At 43.0% G+C, this 18,876-nt stretch overlaps 1 protein-coding gene across 5 annotated transcripts in view; it reads left to right on the forward strand.

The window, feature by feature from the left end:
* The first annotated feature begins 6,061 nt into the window (after nucleotides 1–6,061).
* SCAF4 (SR-related CTD associated factor 4) overlaps nucleotides 6,062–18,876 on the forward strand; it is a 43,487-nt gene continuing 30,672 nt past the window's right edge. For 2 of the 5 annotated variants that reach the window (XM_083611897.1, XM_083611898.1), the window contains exon 1: nucleotides 6,132–6,362. Coding sequence is in view for 2 of the 5 variants with exons in the window: in XM_083611895.1 (XP_083468021.1) it covers nucleotides 6,333–6,362 (30 nt within the window). In the remaining 3 variants the exon portion in view is untranslated. Of the gene's footprint in view, nucleotides 6,363–18,876 lie in introns of all 5 variants that reach the window. The other 3 variants (XM_083611895.1, XM_083611894.1, XM_083611896.1) reach the window with 3 other exon arrangements.

Genomic DNA, 18,876 nt, shown 5'->3' on the forward strand with positions numbered 1-18,876 from the left:
CCCCCAACCTGCATGTTGCCTTCGAGTCCCAGACGCACGGAGAGGAATCTGTTTTCCACTCTGCTTGCCTGGAGGGGAGGGGTTTTCTCTGCTCTTTGTTCCGTCTGAGCAAACACAGTAAGGAAACAGAAGCGGGTGGGCAGTAAGACCCTGAGGCAGAATGCAGGAAAGCCGCAGCTTCCTCTTTCCTCCCTTCTCCGGACGATTTGATATTTGCCTGATTTTTGCCTTCACTCACGCTTCTCAGCTCCAGGGACCACACATTCGCTCTATAACACGCACAGACATTTCCCCTTACTTTTTAGGAGAAAAAATCTGCGTGTAATAGAGGGAAAAATACGGTATTTTCTGTACATTAATTTGATTTAGCAAGCTGGCCATTGCTATTCTTTTGTTCAAACAACAATAAAAAGCACATCAGTATAGCATAAGATGTATGCAAAATTTTCCAAAATATTATCCATAATGTGATTAATAAAATGAAATAAAAAAGTGGTTAAGGAAACAAAAGATGTTATAAGGGATTAAGATTGCAATCTTTTCTGCATTTGCTTGGAAATATGTCTCAATTGAATTCAGTGAAACTTCCTTCTGAGTAGACATATATAGGAGTGCACTGTTAATCACTTTGATCCCACTCAATAGTAACCTTTCAGATTACTTGTAAGTATTTAACAGAATGATCTAAATATTAAATATATATATGTATGTTGTCTTCAGTGCAACACTATTCAAACATGTTCAGATGTCTTAACCTCTTTGCTCATCTTCTTCCTCTTGTATCCACCTCCTTAAATCTATGGGTTAATAAATAGCAGTATTATTCCTGTGTGTGTATCACAGTCTTTCATAACAAAATGCTTCACAGTAGTCGAGTCTGAGCCTGTTTATCAAATGTAAACTTCCTGTTTTCAAATACAGATTTTCTTTCTATATTTGCTGGAAAAGGGTATAAAGGATTATACCTGCCGACAACAATTCTGAGCTGATTCCTAAATCAACATTTTGCCTCGTATACTTACTGTTACATGTTAGTGTATTGTTACGAGTTGGGTGGGGGGTAGGCTGTATGCTTAAGCCCCTTTTTAATTCCTTGATCCAGCAAGTGTTAATATCTAAGCAGATGACAAATGCCTCCCCCTTCAACTCGCTGGTAGTTAGAGAGATAAAGGCCAGGGTTGAGGTGTATGTGTGGTAGAAAAGCTAGAAGCTGACTATCTGTAGGCTGGGCAGCTAAGAGACAGGGTTATACCTAATTTCTGTTGGAATCCAAGACTGTGAATTCTATCAAAGAAGCAAGACCCTCTTGGGGTGGTAATGCTGTGAACCCTTCTGTCGTAGGCTCAGGTTACATATACGTGTGTGTAAGTAAACCATATATCCTAAAGATACCACAGTCTCCACTGTCCGACATTCTGAAGGAAACATGAACCCTGGGTAAGTGACTGGGACCCCTGGAATCTCACAGTTTTGGGGAGATTGGGGAGGCATGCAACAGTATGAATTCATGGGAATAACTCAGTTTAATAGGTTATCCACATCATTTCATCCCGAGACAACCATAGTGAACCACAGCTAGTTGTCCCTCAGTTTTTTTGTCTGATTCATCTCACTCACAATATCACTTCAAAAAGTAGCAAATCTCTATAGAATTATTCCAGTGTCTATTTTGATAGCTTGCAAATTTCAGAAATAGCAGATTAGCAGAGGAATTACTTCTTCCAGGCTTGAATCTCCAGCCTGAATAAAGTCTATTCAGTAATATAAATCTTACTCTTCTACTGTAGGTGCTTGCAGAACTGTAGACCAGTCTGCTTTACTAGCTTTATAAACTGCCTTTTGGAGGTAACAGGATTACAGACATGGACCCAGGCACAAAAGGAAAGTAAACTAAAGCTACCTGAGGAAAACTAAAAGATAATGGGAATAAATTACACACATCAATTGCCAAAGCACTAAACATTTAAGAAACCATCCCTACATTCTGAGAACCTAAGCAACTACCTGCCAGTGGCTAATGTCCCCTTCTTGAGCAAGATTCTTGAGCAGGTAGTTGCTGTTGTAAACAAAAATTGCCCTTTTCCCCCTATGGGGTATCCAAGAGCCCATATAGAGTCCTTACATAGGTTCCCTATAGGTAGGAGAAGATAACAGAGGCCAACCAGAGAATATTGAGAAGCAAAGCACCTAGAAAGCTTGATCTTTATTGATCCGTTGCAACAGGGTGCTCCCCTAACCCGCAGGAGAGGAGGAACCCAGAAAAATGGTGCGCAAGGCCTTAAAAAGACTTTTGAAATTGCCACCCTGTAGATCAAGACCACCCCCAGAAACATCATACATACATCACAGAAGGGGTGTAACCTAAGACCACCCCCCAGATACATCATACCTACATCACAGAAAAGGCGGTCTAAACAGAAATTTGAATGTTGTTTTTCTCCTGTTGTTGTTTTTCTCCTGTCTGGCAGGTAACTTGATTCGATTGCCTGGGGAGCCTGGCCATTATTTTGTAGTGATAAATACTTAGTTCCTGGGCCAGGTCACAGGCTCACACCCTATTCATATCTTAAATGTGGCTTTAAGACAGGATTTGTGAGAAAAGAGACAATGGGGAGGTTTCCCAGTTTGAGCTTGCAGAGAAAACATTTGCTCAGTTTAGGAGTCAAAATGGTTCCAGGTCGGTCTTCCTGTGCTGATCTATGTACGTGCTTGGTATGCTTATGAACATTACCATATATCTAAGACCTCAAAATTCCTATCACATTGCTGATCAGATAGTGACTCAGCTATACAGCAGCAAATATAATATTTTAAGTGCGTTTTAGGTACATTATACAAATGTGACACTAGATGGCAATGGGGAGTTTATGGGAAATTCAATATATTTTTCAAAACTTTTTTTAAAAAAACATTTACACAGCATTTTTATATGTGTCTAGATTCCACCCCAGACACTTGTGGAGGAGACTAATGTGGGTCTGCTTTTGGCACAGAAACTGCCCCGGTTGCCTTTTCGGTAGTGCCGCCCGCCATGTGGACAGCGGTGGAGCATATGCCCAAGCTGCCCAGGAAGGGCACGGAGGGTGCCCTCCCAGGCACAAGATAGTCGCTCGGCACGCCTTGCAGACAGCGGCGGAGCAAGCCACTCACGGGGGCAGAGCAAGCTGCTCATGGCGGACATTCAGCACGCCACCCGCCCACGACTCCCAAGCGTTCCCCAAGCTGTCAAAATGAAGGGGGAAGGGGGGAATGCCGCCAGCAAAGCAGCACAGCTTCCCCCTTACCTCAACAGCTCGGGGTAGGCTTGTGAGTTGTGGGTGGGTGGCACGTCAAATGTCACCCCCTCAGTGACTGTACCCAGGGTGGTCCGCCCCCACCGCCCCTCTTCCTACGCCCTCCCATTAGATGTCAAGGAAATTAACAGAGCATTGTTTAATGTCTGGACAAGATATAAAGATTTACTTGAAAATAAAACCCCAAGGTGGCTATCACCGATGGAAGCGAAGGCTCAGAAAAAGCTCAATATGGAGGCCAAATGGCCAAAATATTGGGAGATTTTGGAACAGGAGGGTGACAAACTGAAATTGCAGAGTTTTGAGAAACTAAAAGATAAAGTGCGAGATTGGCTTCATTATTATCAAATAAGGGAGGTCTACAACTTGGACAAAAAAACTGGTTTCCAGGTGGAAAAATCAAAATTGGAAACAGAACTGTTAGATCCCAAAACTAAGATATTATCAAGAATGTATAACTTGCTGTTGAGATGGAACACTCAGGATGAAATGGTTAAATCTGCTATGATAAAATGGGCACAAGATGTTGGACATAACATAATGTTTGCTGACTGGGATAAAATGGGCACAAGATGTTGGACATAACATAATGTTTGCTGACTGGGAACAGTTGTGGACCACAGGTATGAAATTCACGGCATGTAATGCCTTAAGAGAGAATATTATGAAAATGATATACAGGTGGTACATGACACCAGTCAAGCTTGCAAAAATATATCATTTGCCCGATAATAAGTGTTGGAAATGTAAAGAAAATGAAGGTACATTCTTTCACCTTTGGTGGACGTGCCCAAGGATTAAGGCTTTCTGGGAGATGATCTATAATGAAATGAAAAAGGTATTTAAGTATACCTTCCTGAAGAAACCAGAGGCCTTTCTCCTGAGCATGGTCGGCCAATTGGTGCCAAAGAAGGACAGAACTTTCTTTATGTATGCAACAACAGCAGCAAGAATTCTCATCGCAAAGTATTGGAAGACACAAGATTTACCCACCTTGGAAGAATGGCAGATGAAAGTGATAGACTATATGGAACTGGCGGAAATGACTGGCAGAATCCGAGACCAGGGAGAAGAGTTGGTGGAAGAAGATTGGAAGAAGTTTAAAGATTATTTGCAGAAACATTGTAAAATTAATGAATGCTAAAATGATGCTGGATTGAAATGAAGTGGCTTTAGCAATAAGGTTAAAAAGAATATGTAAAAATGGACTGATAATTAGATGAAAATATGAAGTTATAATATGTTAAGACATAGAATTAAGATAAAAACAAAGAGGGAAAGGATTTGCTGAATTAACTGTGAATTGGAATACAAAAAAGGGAGGTGTGAGGAGGTCAGGAAGCAAGTAATTGAAATATAAGATATGAAAAGATTGATCTGTTTTTAATTGTTTTTTATTTTTTTAATGTATTTTGTATTTTTCTTTGTCTTTTTATTTTTCTATTTTTCTTTTCTTATTCTGTAACTTTCTTTTGTCTGTAAAATTTCAATAAATATCTTTAAAAAAAAATAGATGTCAAGGAAATTAACAACTATCTGACTTTTAGAAGACATTTGAAGGGAGCACTGTTTAGGGAGGTTTTTAATGTTTGATGTTTTATTATGCTTTTAATTCTGTTGGGAGCCGCCCAGAGTGACTGGGGAAACCCAGATGGGCAGGGTATAAATAATAATACCTATTATTACTGTTGTTGTTGTTTTATTATGACCTCTGCCAGAAGTAGTACAGAAGTAGTACTCTATCTCTGTTAATGTTTCTCATACTATTAGTGGTTTTTGATACCATCTACCATGGTTTCCTCCTGGAAGGCCTATCTGAACTGTGGGTGGGTAGAACTGCTTTGCTGTGGTTCCAATCCTGCTTGGTTGGTTGTCTTCAACGGGTGATGCTTGGGGAGTGCTATTCGGCACCATGGGGTCCCTGGTTGTGGAGTCCCTCAGGGTTCAATTCTATCCCCCATGTTGTTTAATATCTATATGAAGCCACTGGGTGGGGTCATGCAGAATTTTGAAGTGCGCTGTCAGCAGTATGCTGGTGGCACACAGCTCTACCTTTCCTGTACATCTGCAGGGGTGGCAGTGGATGTGCTGGACCGTTGTCTTGCCTCAGTAAGACTATTAGAGCGTTCTGATTAACGGCTCCCTGTTACATTCTGCTGACAACTAATGAAAACAAAGCATGAGAGTCTGACACGTGACTTCTGAAACCATTGCATTTTTAAGGCAGTAAAACCTCAATATGTTTAGCTCTGTGCAACTGCAGCTATACCCTCCCAAGTTTGAGTAATGAAAATAGGGACATTTATTTATCAGAAGCCCCTGTCATCTTCCTATGTCTAAGTAGGAACACTACTCCCCTCAGTTGCTGTACACATTTCTGAAGGCTCTTCTTCTCCTGCTCTGCGTTGCCTTCTTATGCTTGCAAGGATACCTGGGAAACAACGGTTGCTGCTTGCTTCGAAAACCCACCCTAGCCAATATTGACTTTTATGGGATGAAATGGGCAACACTGAGGCTGCAGTCACGTTTCCTTTGGCACAACGTCCAGCCCCTTCTCAGTTAAAGTGCGGAGGATTCAACTCGCTGCCTTTCCCAAGACTTAAAGCGAGGTCGACGTCAGGGCGGGGGGGGGGGGGAGTGTCCGGAAACAGGCGATGAAAGCGTTGGGCGCGAGGCAAAAGGGCGAGCTCTGTCACGTGGCGCTCCTTAAGCGCACGCGCGCGCGCTTGTTCGTTGATATGCCCGTCTCCGGGGGCGGGGCGGGGGTTTGGTCGGCTGCTCTCCTTTCTTCCGATGGGTGGCGCGCAACTCGGAGGCCTGCGCTATCCCAGGGTGCTGTTCGCGGCGTGGGCGCCGCCGTCCCGCTGAGGGGGAGACAGTCTGCGCGGCTGCCTCGCCAACGAGACGCGCTGCGGGCTGCCGCCAAACGGACATGTTAGCGCCGAGGCCCTGAAGGCGGGAGGCCGACGAGAACGACGTCCCGCCGCTTCCTTCGGGGCTCCTCCGCGCGCGGTAGCAAGAGGCCGCCGAGCCACAGCCATGGAGGCTGTGAACGCCTTCAACCAAGAGGTGGGGACGGGGCCCGGCAAGGGAGCGCGGGACGGGTAGGCCCCGGCTGTTGGTGGTGGGGGGTTGGGAGCGGCTGGCGGCCGCTGATACCGCTCTGGAGCCTGGGGCTGGAGGCCGGAGTTCGCAGGCCTGGTCTGAGGCGGAGTAGCCGACGGGAAAGAGTTGCCAGCGCCCTTCGGTGTGCGGCGGCCTCTCCTGGGCCCGGCGTGTGGGCGGCGGCGCTGCGTCGGGTGACGCGGGGCTTCAGGGGCCGCTTTCCCCTCAGCCCCCTTCCCTTCCGCGGCACACGCGACTTCCCTCAAGCTCGAAGGGGGCCTAAGAACTTTCGCCACACTTCCGAGGTCCTCTACCCCGGGCCCGGCTGCTGGGGAGACCCGGCCGGGCTGTTTAAGGTCAGCCCTGTAGGCCAAGGGAGAGGCCGGGAATGGAAGTAATGCGCGCGTGCCGGGTAGCGCTTCGCTGGTAGGTGGGGAGGAAGGGGGCCTAAAGTATATTGTGCGTGTGTGTCTGTGGGCGAGCGCGCACTTTGAGGAGATCGCTGTGCGGGGTGGCGGCGGAGTGAAGAGGAAGTTTCTGGCCTTTTTCTTGCAGCCATTTGATGATGAAGATCCGGGACGTGCGAAGAGATTAGGCGTCTCGAGGGCATGTTATTTCCAGCCCTATTACGCGACCCATCAAAAAGTTTTGTATTTAAAGTTACCATCCCAACTGTTTCTGTGATACTGTGCGAACCCCTTGTGTTGCAGAATCTAGCAATGAATAAAAGCTGCCCCACTGATTATATCTTAGATAATGTACACGGTTTTCAAATTATCGTGCATATGGCGCGAGTGTGAATAGAAAATCCGGAAGATTTCCCCCTTCTTTTCAGGACTGGTTGTGGTGGGCAGGAAAAGTGAGGGAATTGATCTCAAGGAGCAGAGAGTTCCTAGCCAACATCAGAAACTTGCTTTTTAAAGGTAACATTGGGCATATTCTCACAACAGAATGCCAGAAGAATTCCGAGCTGAAGTGTCTGGTGAATCGCATTGAAACTGAATGGCTGCTGCTAGTGTTTTAGTGTATTAACAGTAGACATTCATAAAAGTCTGTTTCAACGGACTAACATTGCTACTTCTCTAAAAGGTTTCTGTGTACTGCTGTGGAATTCTGGATACAAGTGTTATTAAACTACATAAAGATTGCAGCAAATTTACAACTTAATGTGATTTCTGCTGCAGATAACCAGATAAATCAAAGTATGCATAAATGCAGGTTTACATGGACATAAAGTAGACTTTAATGTTTAAATCACTGTATATGCTTTTTGAACAGAAAACTCTGTAAAGTTTGCTCACTAAATGCTTTTATATTTGGGCATATCAATGGCCTTCCAGTTAAACATCCAGTTATGAAACTTAATGTTCAGAACTGAAAGAGTACATTAAGCTTCAGAATATTGCCCTTCATTTAAGCACAGCATTATGACAGCCATACACACCTCTGGTTGTCTTTCTTTGGGTCCTACACAACCCGATACGAAATATCAAAACAGCTATGCATAAGTGGCAGGTTCAGTTTGCCACCTGGGGCTTGTTCAGTACTACTAATTTGTCTTAACACGGACCTATAAATGCTCAGTTGCATGAAAAGTATTTTGGGTAACTTTAGTAGAATTTGTAGTGCATGTGCTGGGTGTGTATGGGATGTGTTCAATTAACAAATGGATTCTTTTCAGTATTGTATGTAAAACTTTATAAATGCTATCATCATCAACTTTAGAAAAAGCATTACAGTTTGTGTAAGATTTCCATAAAGAGAATGAACAGTTGCTTAATTGCTTGGGGTAGTAAGTATTATTTCAGAGTGTTTTCTAAGATTACTGTGTGTGAGCTCCTGAGATGAAGTACAGTGGTACCTCGGGTTAAGTACTTAATTCGTTCCGGAGGTCTGTTCTTAACCTGAAACTGTTCTTAACCTGAAGCACCACTTTAGCTAACGGGGCCTCCTGCTGTGCTGCTTCACAATTTCTGTTCTCATCCTGAAGCAAAGTTCTTAACCTGAGGCAATATTTCTGGGTTAGCGGAGTCTGTAACCTGAAGCGTATTTACTGTATTTTTCGTCCCATAGGACGCTCCGTCCCATAGGACGCACCTAGTTTTTTTGGGGGGAAATAAAGGAAAATTTTCCCCCCTTTATTTTCCCCCCAAAAAAGCAGGTTGGAGAAACCGAACCAGGTCGAGGAACAGCGGGATGGCGGCGCTGCACCTCCCTGCTGTTCCCCGAGCTTGTGGGGCTGGCCGATGTCTGCCCAGTGCAAGGGGCGCTCTGATTCAGGGCGCCCCGCCCACCGGGCGGCAGGCTGCTATCCGCAGCGTGGGGAGCCCTGCGGGGAACTCCTGCAGGGCTCCCACGCTGCGGATGTGTTCCCGAAGCGCCGGGCGCCCTGAAAGCAGAGCGCCCGATGCTCCGGGAAGCAGGCTGCTACCCGCAGCCTAGACATCCCTGCGGGACTTCCCACAGGGCTGCCTAGGCTGCGGATGTATTCCCGAAGCGCCGGGCGCTCTGCTTTCAGGGCGCCTGACGCTCCAGGAAGCAGGCTGCTATCCGCAGCCTAGACATCCCTGCGGGAACTCCCGCAGGGCTGCCTAGGCTGCGGATGTCTTCCTGAAGCCTGGAGAGTGAGAGGGGTCGGTGCGCACCGACCCCTCTCGCTCTCCAAGCTTCAGCGAAAGCCTGCATTCGCCCCATAGGACGCACCCATATTTCCCCTTCATTTTTGGAGGGGAAAAAGTGCGTCCTATAGGGCGAAAAATACGGTACCCCTAGGTACCACTGTACTCAAAATGTTCAGCTAAGTGTTAGAATGGCTACTGCATCTTCATGCATTGTGTTATGGCAGAAAGCCAGGAAGTGGCTATGCTGACCTCTTTGCTTCACCTTGGTAGAGATCATAGTACAGGTGTGTGGCTGCTGTCTTCAGAGTTCTCTGTACTGCTCTGATATTCTGTGTTTAGATATAAATGGAAGAATGAGACCTGTGGAGCATCATTGTAGTACAAATGCACTGAAGAAAAAGAGAGACGAGAAAAATGCAAGCCATTGTGGCATTTTACATGCCCACAAATTTAACGTATATTGTGTAGGCTTTATCTTTCAGAGAAATAGTAAAATGATTGTTTCCTAAGTCCAGAATAAATAGTGATGCTTGGTAACTTATTCTTAGACCTAAATCCTACTGGTTTGAGTGGAGTATAATTCTAATTGTGCCTTGGATTGCAACCATAGAAACTTTATGGAAAACTCCTTTCTGTCATGGTTGCCGTATCCAGAATATTGGAGCCGCAAGCAGTGTCTGGATAGAAATCGGCTAAATGTCCAGGGAAATCTGGACGTATGGTAGCTGATGTTGGCAGTGTTGTTTTTGCCGAGTTAGCTCAGGAAAGCTCAAAAATGTCTAATTTTGGGGGGCAAAACTAGAAAAAGAAAAAGCTCAACTTTACTGTGCAGATTTTCACTTTTTGAACATTTTTATAGCTTGTTTACATTTTAGGTCTGACTGTGGCCCAGATGCCATAATCACATATTTTGTGTTGTCATAAAGGATTGTCTTAAACCATGAGAAATAAGGTATAAATTGAAAATAAAATGGAGCAGTAATGGGCTTAAAATTTCAAATAATTCAGAGTACATACATATTCTAGCATCTGTTGTGGATATGTGTTCTCTTTTCCATAAAGTGAAATTTATTTACATATTGTGGGACTCTAAAGTTGGAGGACACCCAGTGATTCAAGTGCTTGAACCCCTACTCATTTCTAGATGTTGCTGTCCTACAATTCCCATCTTTCCTGAACATAGTTAGGGTCTGATGGGTGTGCCTGATTAGAGCTGTAGTCTAAAACATTTGGAGGACACCAGCAATCTTCATTGATAGTATCCCCTCCAATACCGTGTATTCAGCTTTTGACATCTAGACACTATATTCCTCTTGGGCAGGGGTCAGCAACCTTTTCCAGTTGTGTGCCAGCCACAGTCCCTCAGACCATGTGGTGAGCTGGACTATTTTTTTGGGGGGGGGAATGAACACAAATTCCTATGCCCTAAAAATAACACAGAGATGCATTTTAAATAAAAGGACACATTCTACTCCTGTAAAAACACGCTGATTCCCGGACTGTCCGCAGGCCAGATTGAGAAGGCATGGGCCGCATCCGGCCCATGGGCCTTAGGTTGCCTACCCCTGCTCTTGGGGTAACAGAAATAGAATTAGGTGATAGTTTACTTGAAATCTGGATGCTTCTGGAGATTCTCGTATCTAACACACAATAGTAGCAGAACAGTGGGTATTCCAGTGGTGATATCCGAAGGTACTGGTTTTGGATACTTCCTGCTGACAACAATCAATATAAGGTGCTGTAATATCTGTTGTATTATATATAGTGCTTTTCGTTAATACCATAGATAACATTTTTGTGCTGGGCATAAATATAGTTAGGATATGGTTGGCAATTAGATGTTAGATAAATTAACACAAATGGTGTAGCACTTGTGGTATTTCAAAGTGAGGAAGGCAAAACCTATTTCCTAATTGCAACCTCTTATATTTGCTGTATTGTGTTTGTGGGGTACTGGTTTGTTTTGTTCTTGTTTTTATTATGTACTTTGTGGTTTTATTCTGTGAACTATCCTGAGATCTTCAGATGAAGGGTGGTATACACATTTAATAAATAAAACACAAATAAATATTTAAAACATTTTCTGTTTCTTTCCTTATGCAATTAAAAAAACAATAGCTTTTATCATTTTTAATATTTGGAAGCTGATAGCAGCCTATTTACACTTGCCTTCCATCTTATTTTCCCTAGAATGAAGATCCGTCATTCTGTTTGTTAGGATTTGTTCTTTTAGCTCTATTTAACGCTAGCTCTCTGTTTCATCTGAATCAGGAAAGGTGGCTGAGGTGTTAGACCAGTGCTTGGAGGCAGTAATGGGTTGGACATGGGCTATTAAACTGAGACTGAATCCTGAAAACAGTAAGGTGTTATGTGCCCCAGGTTCTTTTGTCTAAGAGGTGGGGAAGTGGCTTCCCCTGGAACGAACAGATTAACAGTTCTGGAGTGCTCCTGGATTCAACATTGGAGACTCAGGGAATATTGGAGACTAGGAATGTCTGTTTTCAACTCCAGTTGGTTTGCCAGCTACGATCCTTTTTGGACAGAGATGACTTGGCCACTGTACTTCATGCTTTAGTAACTTCCTGATTGGATTCTTGCAATGAGCTCTGCATGGACTGCTCTTGAAACTGACCACAAAGCTTCAGTTGGCCCAAAATGCAACAGCTAGGTTACTGGTTGGGGTCCATTTAGGTCTCGTATAACCCCTGATTTAACCCAACTGCACTTGTTGCCAGTTCATTTCTGGGCCTAATTCAAGGCACTCACATTAGTGTTTAAAGCACTAAATGACTCAGACCCCAAATACCTGAAAGATTGCCTCCTTCCTTACAGACCCTCTTAGGTGCTGAGATCAGCAGGGTGATGGTGGCGGCCTGGAAGCTGTGGAACTCTCTCCATAGCGGTGTGTCTGTCACCATTATACAGCTTCTGGAGAATGAATGCTAAAGAGCCACCTCTATCCTGGCTTTTGACATGAGTTGTATATTTTAGGACACACTTTATTATTGTTATTGTAAGTTGTTTTAAGCTGTTTTTAATACTGTGTTTTAATGTGATCTGACCTTAGGGTGAAGGAAAGGAAATAAATAAATAACAAAAACTTCAACCATTTTCATACTTAAATGTCCTCCAGCTTGTCATCATGTCTTGAACAGTCTTCTGTTTTCAGATCTGTACCCTGTGTTCTGTAGGAAGTGAAAACCTTTGTTGAATAGTGATGATTTCCTATCTCTTAGGGCTTACTAAATAAGTCAGGTGGTTTGTTTTTTGAAACATCAGTAATGCTTTGGTGAGAAAAGATAGAAACTTTACCCCCTCATAATAATAGAACTCGAGTTTGAGCTGTAAAAGTGATTGACAGTAGATTTTGAACAGACAAAAGGAAGTGCATTTTCACACAACATTTTATTAATGTATTAAATTCGCTGCTATCAAAAGTTGAAATGGCCCGCAACTTGGATGGTTTAAAAGGGCACTGGAGAAATTTATGGAGGACTGGTCTGTCAACAATATTTGCTATAATAAATAAATGACATGTCCACATTTATGGGCAGTGTGGTTTTGAACACCAGTTGCTGGGGAGGTGAGCAGTAGGTTAAGGCTGTAGCTTTTAAGCCCTGCTTGATAGTTTAGAAGTATCTGGGCAGGTGACATTTTAACCAGGGACTTCTGAACATAGCTTAGCTCTTAGCTCTGATTATGCCAGTATTCCTAGATTAGTATTTTTATAGGAAGATAGATAAAAAACCTATATCTAACCCCTTACCCTAATGTTACAGAATATGTACTCTGTGCAAAAAATTCAGTAGATAACCACAACAGTAAATGAATAAAAAACCTTTAAGCATAAATAGTAAAAAAACCCAACCCCACAGTATTTCTCATATTTGAAAACAAAAATAAAAGCTCACTGCTGTTGTTCAAAGGTTTGGAAGAACAGAAATGTTTTAAACTGTCACTGAAAACAGCTCAGTGTAGGAGCCTGCCTGAATTCAGGCAAGAGAGCATTCCGGAACCAGGGTGCCACTGCAGAGAAAGCCCTGTTCTGGTTTCCAGCGAACCAAACTCCCACTGATGATACTGCAACATAAAACTGTGTGCCTCGTGATCTCAGATCCAGAACAGAATATAATTGGGCAGGAGAGGTGTTCTTTCAGGTAGTTGAGCCCTAAGCTGGTTTGAAATCATAAAATTTATACACATTGATTAATTTTAAAAAACCACACCTCAAAAAGCTCAAAGCTGTTAAAAAGTGTTTAAGGCTTTATATTCAAAATTCATCATTAGTTAGACTTTGTAACAAATAGGTAGCCAGTGCAATTGTTTCAAGAGAGGTGCTAAATGATCCAGGGACACTGTCATTGTCAGTACCCATGCACCAGAAGACGGAGTTTAGAAACCAAGGCTGTTTTCCCCCCAGCGATCCTTTGGTGAGTTGCTATTTTCTTTGACCCCAAAATAATGTAAAAACGTTGTGCCCTCCTCCCAAAGCTAAGCAACTTATGCATTCCGAACCCCCTAAAAACAGGGCTTTTCCCCCTCCCCCCAAAAAGCTCAACAACTGGGGTAGATCACTGCCAGTTTTTAATTCTGTGAGTAGATCGCAGTCTCTTGGAAGTTGGCCACCCCTGTTGTAAACTATCTTGTGTGTTCCTTAAATGGAATGGAACAAATAAATGACTTGTAGTTCTGCTGTGTATGAGCACATCAAAAATGTCCTAATGAAGTAATCATAAGTGTGCAAAAAGATACAAAATGGAGTAAGGCATGGATTCAGGCAGAAGGAGCTAGCAAAAGCAGAAAATTGGTGCTAAAATGTGTGTTGTTGAATTTCCTTCACAGTCAGCTTAACACACGTGTCTTCTCTGATGTCTATGATGCCAGTCTAATCTGGTTGTTGCTATTGGTTGTTCCACACTGTAAAAAAAACACATACTTTAGAAGCTCTAAAAATGAGCAGTTTTCTTCTACTTTGGCTATGAGGCTAGAGTGGTGTGCACCAGTGGAATTTACGTGGCTGGATATAAACTTCCAAGTCTCTTCTTCAAAAAGAAAGTATTGCCACCAGAAGTGGGAATTATTTTTTCTGTAAATCCTTGTTGGACAATGCAAGCCCTGCCCATGCTACCAGTATGCTGTTCATGATCATATAGCTGAAAACTCAAGGTTGCCAGATACTCCTTTACTAAATCTATTCCATGCATGCCCCAAAGTGAACTACTGCAACTGTCCTTTAATATTTAGTATTAAAAGAGCAGGGGTTCCTTGCAAATCTATATTTCCTTAAAAATCATGCCATTACCTTCGAAACATTACTCCATCTTGTATCGCTTTTGGATTTGTGAAGATGGGACACCCAGGGCTGAACCAGGAAGTGGAAGGAGCTTCAATCCTCACATATCCTTTTTCCTACAGTTGAGAAGCAAGCTTCCCCAGCTGTGATCACATTTCCTCAGCTCACAGACCAGAGGGCTTTTTTCTACAACAAGGAAGTTTGAATAGATCCTAAATGTACTCTCCAGACAATTCTTTTTCTGCAGCTGCTTCTTCCACTCAGTTCAAACAATCCCTGACTCAAATGCTTGCCCTCGAAAGAACGTAAGAGTCCTGTTGTATCAGTCTAAACCAGCATTATGTTTCTACAATGGACAATCAGAATCCTATGGAAAGCCAACAATTAGGGCACAAGTGCAATAACATTCTTCCACTCGTGTTCCCCAGCAACTGATATTAATATAAATGCTACCTCCAAGACTGGAGGTAATAGTCATCACTACAAGTAGCCATTCGTAGCCTTATCTTCTATAAATTTATCCAATTTCATTTTAAAGCTATCCAAGTTGGTGGCTATCACTACACATTCTGGTAGTGAATTCCACAAATTATGTATCCGCCATGCAAAGAAATACTTCCTTTTTTCTGTTCTGAATCTCAGCTTCACTGGATGACTCTAGATTCTGCATCTCATACTGTACTTTGCTCCTCAGTGACTCACTCTTCTCCTCATTCCTAGTGGTATAGGGAGGGAGGAGAAAGAGATTTCCTTCATGCCACCTTAGCATTGCGTAGGAGAGAGGAGACTTCTTCCATTTCCCTCATCTTCCACTCATCTGAATATAGCAGTTTTCTTAATCTTGAAAGCTTGCCATTACAATGCAAGATTTCACTGTCAGTAGAGCAACAGCAGGAGAAAATGGAAGTCTATCTTAAAAGTATTAGTCTCGCTAGCAGTACCTGGAGGAACATACTTTTGATACCATAACAGACACTTGGGGAATGTTGTTAATCTGTTTAGCTTTGATTAAGAGTATTTTCTAAAAATGTGTGGAAGTCAGAGCAGTGAAAACTAACTCAGTATTGCTGTTACACTTGAATATGTACTGGCAGTGTGGTTTTTATCTTGATTAATTTGTTTAGTGGGGAACGCAGATGATTAACCCTCAGTTGATAGAAATACTGACTTTCAATCTGGGTTTGAGATTTAAGTATACATCTAGGAAGTGATGCAAATAAACCTGGTGGAAGTTATTAAGCATGACACCATTTTCAAGTAAAAAACGGTGCACATAAGTCATCAAGGTGAAGGATACCCTATAGTTTAAGATACAAAACATGACAGTGTGTTGGAACTAAGTAAGCCCACAGTTTTAAGAACTTCAGTATTGTACCATTGTATGCATACCATAAAGAAGGCTGATCGCTGAAGAATTGATGCTTTTGAATTATGGTGTTGGAGGAGACTCTTGAGAGTCCCATGGACTGCAAGCAGATCAAACCTCTCCATTCTTAAGGAAATCAGCCCTGAGTGCTCACTGAAAGGACAGATCGTGAAGTTGAGGCTCCAATACTTTGGCCACCTCATGAGAAGAGAAGACTCCCTGGAAAAGACCCTGATGTTGGGAAAGATGGAGAGCACAAGGAGAAGGGGACGACGGGGTGAGATGGTTGGACAGTGTTCTTGAAGCTACGAACATGAGTTTGACCAAACTGTGGGAGGCAGTGGAAGACAGGAGTGCCTGGCGTGCTCTGGTCCATGGGGTCACGAAGAGTTGGACACGACTAAACGAAAAATGATATATCACTATAGCAGTGCAATAATAAGTAATTACAAATTACATGTAATAACAAAAGCATTTTATAGAACTGGCAGTCATAGTACATACTGCTTGAGCAATATATGCACCATCACGTTTTGCAATGGCGCGTGTAGGACAGGAAAAAGTTACATAAAACAGCGAGGCTCTGATTTTCTGTCATTGCATTGACTCCGAAGATGACACATTTCTCTGTAGATGCTAGCAGTGGAAAGCAGGCCTTCCGTTTCTGAGGCTGCCTGTCTTGATGTTCCAGGTAAGCTGACCATGTTTCTAGACACATCCCAAAGTTGGTATTGACCTTGGGATAAGGCCTACTGAGAAGAAACATCTTTTGGGATGTTCACACCATTGTGGTTTGTTCAGCTTTCCCAAAACGTGCATTTAAACATATACTGTAAAGTATTTGGAAAAACAAACCCACCATTGGCTACAGTTGGATCATGGAAGTGTATGAAAACCATCTTATGTCACCTTTAGTTTTATTATAATAAAGAACAATCTCAGGCTTGGCATTCTGGTCTGAAATTGCTCAATATGCATTGAAGAAAGGAGAATCATGGTCCTTTAACAGACATTAAAACTGCTGATGCTGACAATTCTCAGTAAGAAAGAACTGGGGTGGGGGTGGGGGGAGAGAGAGTTCTGATTTTCAGTGTACCAGTCAGACCTAAGCTTTTCATTGCTAATTCCTTTGCTAATGGCATGCTGGTGAAAAAAGTCTCGCTTTTATTCCATTCAGAACCCTGTAAATGAGTTGTTAGTTTCTGGTGGAATCATAACCAGAATTTTATGCCATGCTTGGGTTTGGATGGTACATATTGCCTCATTGGATGTCTTGCTCTGAATAGGACCACTTGTTCGTTATTGCAACATTCTGATATGGCATGAAACATTATGGGAAGGATTTTGGTAAACATAAGCTACAGGACACACACAGGTTCCACATTCTCTCACACTGGTAATTGGGGGCTGTCTGAGGGCTTTATTGATTCTTTTGAAGGAAGATATTTGATCATTACCCTTAAATCTGGCCTCTTGTTCAGAGTGAGGTTGCTGATGGTTTGCATATATTTTGTAGATGAAATTGAGGCCACAAAGAGCCCCCAATCCAAATTTGTAAATTTTGTGCAAAATCTTACCAATGATTAAAACAACTAAGTTTTGCTGGGTAACTGAATGTTATAGCTGGAAAAGAAAGGTATTTTTAAGTTATATATATACTGGGGTTTTATAAGCTTATATAGTGATTTTGACTCCTGTAGATTATTCTGGGAGTAATTTTAAACTGAGACTGAATCCTGAGATGGAGGGAGGGTGTGTGTGTGTGTGTGTGTGTGTGTGTGTAGGCAGCTCATGTGTCTGGGAAGTAGATAGACAACCTGTTACAGATTGGATTGCAGTCGCCTTGAAGGAGTAGGTTCATAGTTTGAGGTACTCCTTGTTCCAGCATTGGCACTTGATGCTGGGTGGCATTGGTGGCGCGTGGTGCCTTTTTCCAGCTGTAGCTGCTTTGTCAGGTCCTGCTGTTTATGGACTGAGCTAGCCTGGCCACAGTAACTTACATACGCTGTTGAAGGCAGTATGACCTTGAATGCCAGTTGCTGGGAATCGCAAGTGAAGAGATCACTGCTGCATTCAGGTTCTGCTTTTTGGCTTTCCATAGGCATCTAGGTGGTCGCTGTGAGAACAGGATGCTGGACTACATGGGCATTGGCCTGGTTCTGCAGGCTCTTGTGTTCTAATTTTAACCTATGCATTAGTAATCTTTTGTTTGTATTATGTTCTGTATATACTGCTATTTCTGAAGAAGCTGCAACTTTGGAAGCTGCAACTAATGCAGAATTCAGCCTTCAGAGTGCTGAGCAGTGTACCATTGTAACTGTATAACACTGGTTTTACAATAATTGTACTGGTTGCCTGTATACTGCTGAAGATGTGTGACTTCTAGTAGAGTGGGGCAGGAAATATTAGCATGATGATGCCATGCAGCTTCATCTACAGGATGTTACTGGGGAAAAGTGGGGATGTAGCTCTCAACAAGCAGCCACGTGGCCCTTTTAATGTTTAATCTGATCCTAAAATGGTAAGGTTCTTAATTTTTATACAAGTATGTGATCTTATCCTGGCTTTATTCTTTCAGCAGTGGTTCGATATTCTAGAAAGCCAAGGATATGCCCTTTCTTTTTGTTTGATTTTGAGCATAGCAAGTGAGACCTACAAATGTTTTGTTTTGTCTTAAGCCCTTAACAATAGTGTCCCTGCTCAGGGGCTGGCCAACCATGTTCTCCGTCAGGATACCATAAATGTAGGCTAATTCACTCCTGCTGACCAGTTCTCTGGTTCCCCCACCCCCATACGGCACACAATATGAGATTGCTGCTGGGCTGTTGTGTCGTTCCCCTTCCCCCGTTGCGCAAAATGTACTTCTGTGATCATTGTGTTTTACCTCAGTTTGCTGATAATCTCCCTCTAGTTTCTCAGTGGTCCTGTTTTGGCTCCTGTTTTGTTGGTACTAAGCAACCTGAGTTTGCTGTTAGGAATGTTGATTTTTAAACTTGGTTTAGGAGTGAAGTACTTGCACTGACGGGACGTGGGTGGCACTGTGGGTTAAATCACAGAGCCTAGGACTTGCCGATCAGAAGGTCGGTGGTTCGAATCCCCACAACGGGGTGAGCTCCCATTGCCTGCTCCTGCCAACCTAGCAGTTCAAAAGCACATCATAGTGCAAGTAGATAAATAGGTACTGCTCCAGCGGGAAGG

This window comes from Podarcis filfolensis, assembly GCF_964270895.1.
Source record: "Podarcis filfolensis genome assembly, chromosome: 4".
Lineage (NCBI taxonomy): Eukaryota > Metazoa > Chordata > Lepidosauria > Squamata > Lacertidae > Podarcis > Podarcis filfolensis.